This window comes from Peromyscus leucopus, chromosome 7, assembly GCF_004664715.2.
Source record: "Peromyscus leucopus breed LL Stock chromosome 7, UCI_PerLeu_2.1, whole genome shotgun sequence".
Taxonomy (NCBI): domain Eukaryota; kingdom Metazoa; phylum Chordata; class Mammalia; order Rodentia; family Cricetidae; genus Peromyscus; species Peromyscus leucopus.
Window position 1 is genome coordinate 111682544 of NC_051069.1, and position 13153 is coordinate 111695696.

At 40.9% G+C, this 13153-nt stretch overlaps 1 protein-coding gene across 3 annotated transcripts in view; it reads left to right on the top strand.

Moving 5' to 3' along the window:
• Kif15 (kinesin family member 15) overlaps positions 1-13153 on the top strand; it is a 68484-nt gene that overhangs the window by 37913 nt on the left and 17418 nt on the right. Inside the window, exons 20-29 of one of the 3 annotated variants that reach the window (XM_028890490.2) lie at positions 600-765; positions 2038-2188; positions 2343-2428; positions 3593-3662; positions 4160-4246; positions 5645-5749; positions 6624-6746; positions 9473-9619; positions 11450-11551; positions 11836-12000. In XM_028890490.2, coding sequence (XP_028746323.1) covers positions 600-765; positions 2038-2188; positions 2343-2428; positions 3593-3662; positions 4160-4246; positions 5645-5749; positions 6624-6746; positions 9473-9619; positions 11450-11551; positions 11836-12000 — 1202 coding nt within the window. The remainder of the gene's footprint in view (positions 1-599; positions 766-2037; positions 2189-2342; positions 2429-3592; positions 3663-4159; positions 4247-5644; positions 5750-6623; positions 6747-9472; positions 9620-11449; positions 11552-11835; positions 12001-13153) is intronic. The other 2 variants (XM_037208069.1, XM_037208070.1) reach the window with 2 other exon arrangements.

Consider the following 13153-nt stretch of genomic DNA (forward strand, 5'->3'; position numbering starts at 1 on the left):
CTGTCTCCAAAATATTTTCAGTAGTTTGTAGTAATACTAGAAGTACTAGAAAGTCTCTTAATCTAGTTTTCAGCTGGAGTTTCCTTTTGAGACTAGAAGTGTTTAACGCATGTTGAAAAGCTCTGGTATATTACTAAAGCGTTTTCAACAGCTAAGACAACACTGTTTCAGATATGTTAAATATCACAAGTTTTTCTTCATATTAATAGTTTTGTTGCATGTTCTACAGGGGAAAAAAATTCTTAAAATGTCAAGTGGCCTAAAAATGAGGAACAGATGTTAATTCTTCCTGTTTCAGCAGAAATGTTGGAACAGCTGGGTGTGGTAGCACATGACTGTAATCCCAGCACTCAGGAAGTGGAAGCAGGAAGGTGAGGAGCTCAGGGCTATCCTTGCTACATAGTAAGAATAAGGCCAGCCTGGGGCAAAAGAAACGGAGGGCACCTGTGATCTAAGGAGAGGAGGAAAAGAGAAATCTTAGTGTTTAATGTTCAGTTGTTAATGTTTGTCCTTGCAGTGGTAAGGTCATATTTATTTGCCTGGTTTTAGAAAGGACTGGTAAAGGGACCTGTTGAGACCTTGATTTCTTTGTTTTCCAGTTTTGAAATGTGAGGTACATGATTTGCGAATTGTTCTTCATTCTGCTGACAAAGAACTTTCTTTGGTGAAACTGGAGTATAGCACATTCAAAGAGAGTCAAGAGAAAGAACTAAACCAGCTTTCAGAAAGACATATGCAGGTTCAGCTTCAGCTGGACAACACCAGGTAGAGTTGTTCTCTGTTGCTTCAAGGTGCCTGTTTGGTTGTTCTCAATACTGCTTGAAGTAGTATAAGCCCAACACACATTGCAAAAGCCAATAACGTAATTTATTAATCATTTATCACAAGTACACCATGTTTTCTTAATCCAATTGGCTTCACCACAAACTGGCTTTGTGATTTTCTTAAGACTTCTGATTTGTTGTTTGTTTTGTTTTTCTGAAACAGTATCTCGCTATGTAGCTTTGGCTAGCCTGGAACTCATTCTGCTTCCTGAGTCCTGGCTTTAAAGGCATCTGGCCTAATCTCATCAAGTCTTGATTTCATTTGCTTATTTATGAGACTAGAGCTAGATCAAAAGTGTAAAGAATCTACTGAGCTATATTTAAATGCTATCTTAAAAGCAATGACTATCCTAGCCTTTAAAATATATTGGTCAAAATGTAATTGTTCTTAGTGTCCCTGGTTCCACTGGACTGCTTATTCTCTGACACTCAGTGGCTGTTCATACTTCTGAGTGCACTACCATCTGTTTCTTACTAATTGTTGCCTACTTGTCAACATTCTTTACACCGTGAACACATGTACATGTTCCCCTCTCTCTACTTCTCGTCTTTTAGCTGCCACTTCATTGTCCTTTGTAATTTGCTGCTTCTGCCCTCCTTCATTTGCACAGCATATGGTTCTTCATCTGGTTAGCAGTGTATAAGACAAGACATCTGTTTTGCATGGTTCAGAGATGAGATTATTGGCTCTTTTTTTGGCTGACCACTGGATACTGCACATGATGCAGTGTGTTGGGGAAAGGAGCAAGGTGGTGTAACTGAACAAGCAACAAGTAGTTCTTTGCTGAGGTTATACTCTCTCTTGCTTAGGAAGAAGCCATATTTTCTATCACATCTTCCTAGAGCTAGACTTTGTCATAAATGGTTGGTGTTGTATTGTTGACAAAATGTGTAAATTGAGTGGCTAGTGCCTGGCTAGAAACACTCACATGAGCCTCATCACCAATTGTCAGCTAGCTAATAAATTGCCAATCCTTTAACCACATGAACAAGGGTGTGGAAGAGATGCTTCAGGCTAACACTCCCTTTCCATCCATATCTTCTGGTTTAGTGGTCCTCACATGAATACCAAGGGCATTTCATTCCACACAAGACCATGACAGCTCTCTGACAAATGTAAATGGTTTGTGATAGAAAAACTTGAACTTCAGAAAATCTGACTCATAGAAACAAATGTTTATACTTTCCATTTTAAAATATCTTGCTGGTAAAGACTAGAAAATGAAAAGCTTCTTGAGAGCCAAGCCTGCCTACAAGATTCCTATGATAACTTACAAGAAGTAATGAAATTTGAAATTGACCAACTTTCAAAAAAGCTCCAAAACTGCAAACAAGAAAATGAAACTTTGAAGTCTGATCTGCATGTAAGTGATGAGCATTGTTATAACTGGTGGATGTATCCTGGATCTGTGGTTCCTGTCCTGTGTCCTCTGACTTCCTGTGCCAACCACAGTCTTGATGTTTGTTAACTGCCTAATACTCCTGTCACTTCAAACCTAATACACAGTTGTCTTTTAGAATTTGATGGAGCTTTTTGAGGCAGAAAAAGAACGCAACAACAAATTATCATTACAATTTGAAGAAGATAAAGAAAATAGCTCTAAGTGAGTGCTGTTAATTCTTCCCATTGATTAGAATATTGTTCAATACTACATTCTTTATCTTGCTTTGGGGGACTGTAGGATCTCACTGTCTAGCGAAGGCTGGCCTTACCTGCAGTCCTTCTGCCTGGGTCTCCCAGGTACTAGAAATACAGACATGCACCACTGTGCACAGCTTTCAACTTGTGCTTTTCTTACTAACACCTTGTGGAGAGTTATTTTCAGTTGCGGATGTAGCTAAGTAGCTGTGATACTTCTACACAAGTAGCTGATAGTGATCAGAGTGAGGGCCATCTCTAAGTGGCAGTATGAATTATATGACTATACTTTTGTTTGTTTTATTTTTGGGGGAGGTGTTGTTGGTTGGTTAGTTGGTTGGTTGGTTGGTTGGTTGGTTGGTTTGTTAGTTTTGGGTTTTTTTGAGACAGTGTCTCACTATGTAGTCCTGGATGACCTAGAACTCATAGAGATCCACCTGCCTACCTCTGCTTCCTGAGTGCTGAGATTGATAGACACCACACCAGGCTTCTGATTATCCTTTTATTATTGGGGAGTAGGGAGTGACTTTTATTTCTGTTTCTGTCAATTTTTTCCTATTCTTCCCCCCCCTCCTCAAACTCTCATTAAGTCTCTCTTCTCCCTCTCCAAGTTCTTTTTCCTTCTATTTCAGTGAGTCTGTCAGTGATCTCATGATCACACTAGGGAGAAGAACTGTTTTTTCAGTTACTATTTACAGTGTTTTTTTATGACTACTCTTGGTCCTGATACACAGTGAAGTTAGAGCATGCCCCTACTTGGGATATAGACAGCAAATACTTAATCATATTCAGTAAGTCAGGTCTGTGCTGTAGGTGCTAGAATATGTAGAGTAAAACAGTAAATGAGACATCCCTGTGGTCATGGACCTCACACTCTGTCTCAGACAGATGGCAGTAAATACTGTGTGCTGTGTGTTGGATTATCAAATACCAAACACTGAGGAAAAGTAGAGTTGTGGCACAGAAATAATTCCTTACTGAATAGTTGTTAACAAATGCATTCACCTTTCTGACCTCCTTAGGAGTATGCTCTCTAACTCAGGATTTGCCTAGTAGACTTCATTTGCATGGCATTTAATTTCTTCTAGGTGTACACTCAGTTCATGTTTACTTAATTCTTCTTTTCCAGAGAAATCTTAAAGGTTCTTGAGGCTGTGCGTCAGGAGAAACAGAAAGAGATGGCCAAATGTGAGCAGCAGGTCAGCTTCTTATTCTGAGTCTAGAATTGGAAATTGGTAACTTTTATTCCTGAAGTCTAAAAAAAAAAAAAAACTGTTTCAGCATTCAGTGTTAGAAGTCACTAACAATAAGACTGAAATTTTGACTAGATTTTTGTTGTTGTTAAGGTTTAAACTTAGGCTTCTACCAATGAGGTACATTCCTAGATCATGTTTGTTTGTTTTCTGAGACATGGTATCTCTGTGTAGTCCTGGCTGGCCCAGAACTTGCTTTGTACACCAAACTGGTCTCCAGCTCACAGAATGCTGGGATTAAAGGCTTGTGTCACCACACTTGGTCACTTTTAACCCTTTCTGACTTCCAGGTGGCGATAATGATAGCTGCTGATGCTCACTTAATAGAGACCACAAAACCACTCCAGGCCTTGTTAATATAGACTCTGTAATATGCAAAGCAGTTATCAGCTTGTTTTTGTTGTTTTTAATTATTTTCTAAAACTATTTGTTTTTCCCCATAGATGGCAAAAGTACAGAAACTAGAAGAAAGCTTGCTTGCTACTGAAAATGTGATCAGTTCTCTGGAAAAGTCTAGAGATTCTGACAAGGTAGAGAAAGTTTGAGTTTTATGCTTCTGCATTTTGTTTCTTTATTTTTGCTGTTGGTGTTGTATGTTTAACTTTAGAGCCTTGGTTTCTCTATGTAGCCGAGCTGGCTTTGAGACCACCTCAGCTTCTGGGATACAGATATGTCATTTCTGTCTCCTGTACCATTCTTACCTCCACGGTAACTGAACACTGTCTGCTCCACGCACATTCAGGCTCTTTTTTATTTTTTTCTTTGTATTCGTTCTTTCGTTCGTTTATTTATTTATTTATTTATTTATTTATTTATTTGGGACAAGGTATCATGATGTAGTCCTGAATGGCTTGGAACATTTTATGTAGACTACGCTAGCCTCAAACTCGCAGAGATCCCCCACCTGTCTTTGCCTCCCTAACATTGAGATGAAAGGTGTACACCACTACATCCAGCATATACTGTTCCTTTAGAGAGCTTATGTAACACATCTTGCCCTTTCAGCTAGAATGCTGATATTACTTTGACACTTTTTTACTGACTGTAAGTTCATGATACAATAATCAAATCCTTATTGCTGACTTTGCCAGAATAATAAAAATGACTTGTCTATCCAAATATAAAAATGAGCATAATGGTCTACACCTATCACCCCCGCTGTTAGGAGACTGAGGCAAGAAGGGCAGTAGTTAAGAGGCCAGCCTGAGGTACATGAATATTTGGAAGCTAACCTGAGCTACATAGTAAAGCCCTGTCTCAAAAAAGAAGAAAGAAAAACTTCTTTAAAAAGTTGTGAAAGGCCGGGCGGTGGTGACACACGCCTTTAATCCCAGCACTCAGGAGGCAGAGGCAGGCGGATCTCTGTGAGTTCCAGGCCAGCCTGGTCTCCAAAGCAAGTTCCAGGAAAGGCGCAAAGCTACACAGAGAAACCCTGTCTCAAAAAACAAAACAAAACAAAAAATTGTGAAAGGTAGAGTGTTACATAATACTTTGCTAAAGTAAATTGACTTCCTTTGTTGCATTTATGAAACAGAAATGGTTTATGTGTTAGCTACATTTCTTATTGATGCGACCAAACAACTCCCCCAAAAAATTTATAGAAGGAAAGATTTATTCTGACTCATGAGGGGCAAGGCACGACTCCATGTTGATAGGAACTATTTGTAGCTGCTTCCTGCATAGCACCTAATAGGAAGCACAGAGAGCTTGGGTAGGATTGGTGCTGCCTATAACCCTAGTTCCCACATCCTCCAGCAAGGCCTCACCTCTGAAATGGTCCACAAGCTCCCAAAACAGCACCACTGTCTGGGATTCAAGTGTTCAAATTAGACTGAGAAAAATTTCACATTCAAACTGCAACAGTTCATCTTTTGAAATGATCCCCATAATGTCACTGGTTTTGAAAATAATGTTTTTGTCCTTGTCAGGAACTTGTTACTAATCTCATGAACCAAATCCAGGAGTTAAGAACATCAGGTGGTGAAAAAGCAGAAACCATAGACACCCTGAAACAAGAACTCCAGGACATAAACGTAAGTTGAGTCACACGATGCTGAGCTTGAGCATGGCACAATTCACAGGCTCTTCAGGTAGCTGTCCCAACAGATTGTAGAAATTAACACACAGAGGACTTCTGAGATGTACAGTGCACACACTTCTGGACAGCAGCATTTCTGTGCCAGGTCTTTGTCTTGGAATAGTATTCTCAGCACCATTCAGGAACCACTGATTAGAAATAAACTGGGTGTTGCCAGTAACAGTCAATGCTAAAGTAGGGTTCCTTATTTGCCTCAAGAAACATTTTAGTTAAACTTGCAGGTGTTTATTATATGGAATTGTGTCCCTGATCTGAGACTCAACACCATTTTCTGAAGTAGCTGTTTCTTAAGTTGAATGTGGATGCTTCCTTTGCTTGAATCAAGGTGAAGATTTTCATCCTCATCTGTTCTGTTCCAAAGGAGCTTGCTTTGCTCAGTATTTATCTTCATAAGCAGTCTCTAATGAGATGACAAAGCCAGGTGGTTTTCTCTAGCACCTCTGTAACTGTCCTGTTTTTCTTTGTCATGTACACTACTTCTTATTGCTTCATTAACAAGAGTTTGTGAGGCTGGAGAGATGGCTTACTGGTAAGAGCAACTGCTACTCTTCCCACGTTGGGCATCCACAACCACCTGCCACTCCAGCTGAATGGGATTTGATTTCCTCAATGGGTACCTGCACACACCTGGCATGCAAGTGTACTTGCATACACACACATAAAAATAACAAAACTCAAAACAACAACAACAAAACCAACCACCAGGTGTTGCTGAATCTGGTCCTCACCTGGAGCTGAGATCACTTGTAAGTTACTTTGGTGTACAGAAGAGCAGTGAGAGCTCTTGTCCATGGCCTTATTTTCAACAGTGTAAATACAGTGCTGCTGTGGCCGACAAGGAGGAGAGCAGAGAGCTTATCAGGAGACAGGAAGTGGACATCCTGGAACTGAAAGAAACTCTCAGACTGAGAATCCTCTCAGAGGATATTGAGGTAGGTATTATTAACGTGACACCTTCCTTTTCTTTCTTTTTCCCTTCCTGCCTCCCTGCCTCCCTCTTTGAGACAGGATCCTCTCTGTGTAGCCCTGGCTGTCATGGAACTCACTGTGTCAACCAGAACTCATACAATTTCCCCTGCTTTTGACTTCTCGAGTGCTGTACTAGAAATTTCTATTTTCTTTTGTGCCTTATTACTTGACAGTACGTTTATTTATGTAGGGATGTTTTTAATGAATAACTAAAAGATTCTTTTTAGAAGGAGTAATTGATACTTAGGGGCTGACAAGACGACTCGGAGGGTAAAGTTACTTCCCACTGAAGCTGACCACCTGATTTTAATCCCTAGAACCCACATGGTGGGAGGAAGGAGAGAACTAGTTTATTGTTAAAAAATCAGCAGTAAAAGTTGTTATGTCCTGGGGGCTGGAGAGATGACTCAGAGGTTAAGAGCACTGGCTGCTCTTCCAGAGGACCTGAGTTCAATTCCCAGCAACCACATGGTGGTGCACAACCATCTATAATGAGATCTCATGCCCTCTTCTGGCTTGCAGGCATACATGCAGATCAAATACTATATACATAATAAATAATTTTTTTAAGTTGTTAAATCCTATTCACACAAAAAAATAATGTATCAGAATCTTAAGGAGAAAATTTAGCAAGTGTTAGGATATCAGAGAGATTCCAAATGATGAAAAGGAAGACTTGAAAAGGAAAATACAGAATTATTGTAGACATAGAAATTTATGTAATTCCAATTCAAATCCCAATTTTTAAAAACTGATGAGAGCTTGGCATGGCAAGTGTTAAAAGCGACAGTTGCCTTTAACCCCACTATTTTGGGAAGCCAAAGTAGGTCTATATAGGAAGTTCCAGGTCAGCCAGGTTTACACAACGAGCCCTTGTCTTGAAGGAAGAGAGAGAGGGAGAATCCAGATATAAGTATAAAGTACATATAATAAAAACTGCAAGTCAACTAAAGTATCTAGTTGTGTGTTCAGTTATGATGTATCCAAAGGTGAAACAGAATTCACCTGAGAGAAAGAGTGAATACGTGGGAGAGTGTAGGATAGCAAGTTCCTCTGTGTGCATGAGCAAGTGAGCATGCATGTGTGGATTGAGATAAATCCTTATTGTACCTCGGAACTCACTGATTAGACTAGGCCATCTAGCCGGCCCCCCCCCCCCCGTGAGTCCCGGGCATCATCCTGTCTCTATCTTCCCAGTGCTGGGGTTAGTGGCATGCCATTATGCCCAGCCTTTTACACGAGTGTTAGGAGCTGACCTCATCTTCATGACTGTACTAGTTTCCTTTCTGCTGCTATGATGAAGCACTCTGATTGAAAACAAGTTAGACAGGAACATTTCTGTTTGTCTTACACTTCCAGATCACAATCCATCATTGAGGGGAGTCAGAGCAGAAACCATAGAGGAATGCTGCATGATAGCTCACTCCCTGGCTAACTCACAGGTTCATGATTAGCTAGCATGCCTCATGATGATGCTCCCCACAGTGAGCTTACCTGAAGACACACTCTAATCTAGGGAGTTCCTCACTTGAGACTTTCCTCTTAGATGATTGTTGTATCAAAATAACAATCTAACTAGGATACACGGGAAGATTTTATTCACTGAGCTATCTTTCCAGCCCCTTGGTTCCTCTTTTTTATTACTTATTTATTTTTAAATATCCCCCCCCCCAATTATGTATGTATGGGTGTATGCAGTACTCTTAAGTACTACATGGATCTCCTGAGCAAATTTGTGTGGTTATGAAATGCTGGGTGGGTGCTGGAACCAAAATTAAGTCTCTGCAAGAACAGCACTTTATTAAGAGTTGCTCATCTCTCCAACCTGAGATCATCCTTTTAAAAACTGTCACATGTCCATATGGAAAAGATGAGCAGATTCTGCTCTGATATGAGATCACTACCTATGCTGTGTAAGTCACTTTCCACTACCTAATTCTCTGAGTCTTCAATAGCCGTTGCCATGGTGAATTGTTGCAACTCTTCTCTGCCTGGGCTGGAGACATCTTTAACAGCTATTTGCATTCTAGGATACAAAAATGCAGTCAGTTCAAGACATGGCTCTGTTGATAAAGTACTTGCTGCATAAGCATGAAGACCATGTTTGGATCCTCAGCAAATATAAAAGCTGGGCTTAGCAACCTGAATCTGTAACCATAGAGTATAGCACCAGCAGACAGAGGCAGGCAGATCCAGGGTGCTTCCTGGCCAGCCAGTCTAGCCAAAATGGTTTATTCCAAATTCAGTGAGAGATGCCTGACATGACCTCTGACATCTGTACACATCATATAGGCATGTATACACACACACACACACACACACACACACACACACACAGTGTGTGTGTGCAAATATTATACACATACAAGCCCATAAAACTCAATTAGTAGGACATTAAGTAAGCTCTGTACTTTGGGTGTTCTCTAAAACCCTGAGTGGGAAGAGGCTACTACCCAGCCTCACACAGGAGAGTGGATCTACTGAAATCACCCCTAGGCCTCTTCACGTGTGTATCCACTGCTTGGGTTGTCTTGGAGTGGTTTAGTACATAAGCCAGAGGGGAGAAATTTTCAAGATTTTTATATACAACTTCGCTAACTTTAATCATGTTTAGTAATGTTATAGTAATGATTTGTGAGACAAATGACACAGTTAAGAAATGCTTCCTTTGGACATTGCTCCCTAACAGAGGGATATGCTGTGTGAAGATCTGGCCCATGCCACCGAGCAGCTGAACATGCTCACAGAGGCCTCAAAAAAGCACTCTGGACTCCTGCAGTCTGCCCAGGAAGAGCTGACCAAGAAGGAAGCACTGATCCAGGAGCTTCAGCACAAGGTGGGTGGCCACTGAGCCCCTCCGGCTCCAGCAGGGAACAGCATGATATGGTTGTCCTGAGTTCCTGCTTTGGCTAAGTTCTCTGTGTACAGAAAGTAGGCAAATGGGTTGATTAGAGACTCTGGTGTTCCACCATGGACTGTGAACTTGTGAGTTTCCTTGTGTGAATCTCACTTAGCGACTTCCTTCCCTGCCCTGGGTCTTCGGCACAGGACAACAGTGTCTGCCAATGAGGTTGTGACTGAAAACAGTAAGATGTTAAAACAAAACTATAGCCTTCTCCAAAGTAATAAATTGTACACGCATATACATTTCAGAAACATCTTTTTTTGTGTTGTTTGAAATAGGGTCTCACTATTTATCCTAGGTTGGCTTTGAGCTCATGATTCTTTTGCCTCCACCTTCCGGAGTGCTGAGAGTACAGGCATATGCCACTACACCCAGAATAAAATCTCTTTTTTGCACAACAAATAATTGGATACATTTATGAGGTTTATACTGATAGGTTGTGCTAGAGTGGGTTGAAACAATCTTGCTTTGTAGCTCTGGCTTGCCTGGTGCTCATAGGCAACCCAGACTGGCCTGATATTCTATAATTCAGGCTGTCCTCAAATTCATGATAATCCTTCTACCTCCACCTCCTGAATTCTGGGATTACAGGTATCAGGCATCTCATCTGCCACAATGTGTTGCTCTGATGTTCGTATATATTATATAATGATTAAATCAAGTTGGTTACTATATATGCATTACCTTACTTAGGATTTTGTTTGTGATACAGCTTTAAAACTGCTGTCTTTCCTGTTTTGAACTATCTTTTTTTTTTTTTTTTTTTTTTTTTTGGTTGTTTGCTCAAAATATTTTGCATGGTCTCAAAAACTTGCTTTTGTCTGAGTTTGGTAGGCTTTGATAGACATCTCTCATCCAGGGCTCTTTAACTCCCCAGTCTCTGGTAACTGCTATTCTACTCAACACCTCTGAGTTAGGCTATTTGGATTCCACAGGGAAGCTAGATCATTGTGTTTCTGCACTTGGCTTCTATCAATTATGTGACAACTTCTAGGTTCATCTATTTTATTGCAGATGACAGAATTTGCCTTGTCTTACAGGCTAGCCAGTGTTCTTTGGTTTGTAGGCACTACTCTTTTTTCTTTTCATCTGTTGGTGGGTAATTAGGTTTACTATATACTTTGGCTGTTGTGAAGAGGGGTGTGGTTAACATAGGGATGCAGCCCTCTCTTCAAGTATTACATCACAAACTGGGGGGATGGTTCAGTAGATAGAGAAGTTGCCACACAAGCATAAGTCCTGAGGTTTGGATTTGCAGAACTCACATTATTATGTAGTACTCATAATTATTATTATGTACTCACAGGTAGGCATGGCGGCCTACTTGTAATCTTAGTATGCAGGAAGCAGAACCAGGGAATTCCCCTGAGCAAACTGCCTCAACAGCGATTGGCTTCCACAGGTCAGACACATGCATGTGCACTCACTCCCACACATATGTGAGCACACACATGCACAATTTCGTTTTCTTCAAATACAGACCCAGCACTGAGATTGCTGGCCATGTAGGAGTTCTCGTTTGTTTTAGGCATGACTTCCCCCCCCTTTTCTGTGGGTGTGTACTAACTGACAGATCAATAGCAGTGTAGTCCCTCCATGTCCTCCACTAGTACATCTCTTTCATCTTAACAGGGAGATAAACACTGTGATTTGATTTGCTTTTCTCTGATGGTTGTCAGTGAGGAAGCTTTTCTTTTTAATTGGACTGTGTGTTCTGAATTATTTTCTAAACTGTAACCTGTTATCTGTTCAATTTGCCAGTTAAACCAAAACCAAGAGGAAGTAGAGCAGAAGAAGAATGAATATAACTTCAAAATGAGACAACTAGAGCAGGTGATGGATTCTGCTTCCGAGTATCCACAGGTACCTTTCCAAAAAAGTGATTTTCAGAATAATCAGGTTTTCAAATGAGGAAAATATGTAAATAATTAATGTTATTCCTTTTAATTTTAAGGAAAAAGCTCTTCATTAGCACCCCCTGTCTGCTTTCTACTGGATAGGAACTAAAAAAATAAGCTAAATGGCCTTTCTCTAGGGGCTTGGCATACACATACAAATGCACATTTTATCAGGTGTATAGTCTACAGATGAAATATGCATAGCGTCATGTAATCAAGCATTTGGATGAAGTATGATTTTTGTTTCAGAGTCCCAAAACACCACCACATTTTCAAGCTCATTTGGCAAAACTCTTGGAAACACAAGAACAAGAGATAGAGGATGGACGAGCCTCTAAGACTTTTTTGCAACACCTTGTAACAAAGCTAAATGAAGATAGAGAATTAAGAAATGCTGAGATCCTCAAAATGAAGGTACATGACTTTTTTTAAGTCAGCAGCTTCCTCCTAGCTGTTTGATTCAAGGTCATAAGGTCAGAACTTTCTCATAGAGTCTTCCTCCCACCCTTGACTGCTTGCAGTGTAGTTCGTTGTCCCTGGGAACTCCCAGTTTCCTTTCCTTCCTTTTTTAAAAATTATTTTTATTTTATGTGTATTGGTGTTTTGCCTGCATGTATGTCTGTGGGAGTTACGGACATTTGTGACATGTGAGTACTGGGAATTGAACCCAGGTCCTCTGGAAGCATTCAGTGCTCTTAACCAATGAGCCATCTCTCCAGCCCCCGTTTCCTTCCTTTTTAAAGCTTTTCACTACATGCTTACTTTACTAAGTCTGTAAGTGCCCTTCCCTGCCTTGTGGGGTTTTACACAATAGTATCATAGTCTCTACCAGCCACATTGCCATGAGCAGTGAAGGAATAGAAGGCCTGATTCCTTGAATTTCACCTCATAGCGCTGTGCTGCTGCTCCATCTTTGCCAGCTCAGTACCTTCAGCACATTATCCCAGCACAGTTTGAAATGTGTGCATGTATGTGTTAGGTGCATGTGCTTGTGGGAGCCAGAGGTCAACATCACGTGTGTCTCTCCATCACTTTCCACCTTAACTTTTGGGGCAAGTTCTCGGCGGGCATTGCACTGACCCAGCCGTCTTCCCAGCCCCTCGGTGTAGTTTTAGGTTTAACTTTCCTTCTCTCTTCTCCTTCTTTCCCTTGCTTCTTGTGACTATGTGTCGAATATGATGCAGTGTGTGGTTTTTCTGTGTGTGTTTAATGCATGAGTGAGGACATGTATACCACAGAATGTGTGTGAAGTTGAGGGACAACCTCAGGCATCAGCCTTCACCTTCCATTTTGTTTGCTGCTGTGTGCACCAGAGGTTAGCTGACCCAAAGACTTTACAGGGATTCTGTTACCACCACCACCACCATTGGAGTTATAGACATGTGCTACTGCACCAGGTTTCAGTGGGTTCTGGGGAACTCAAGTTCAGATCCTCACACTCATGTGGGGCAAGTGTTTTATCCACTAAGTCATCTCCCCAGCTGCCTTTCATCTTATTGAGATAGGGTCTTACTATATTGTAGCCAGAAGTTTTCCTGTCTGCAGCCGCTCAGACCCAAGCAAACAC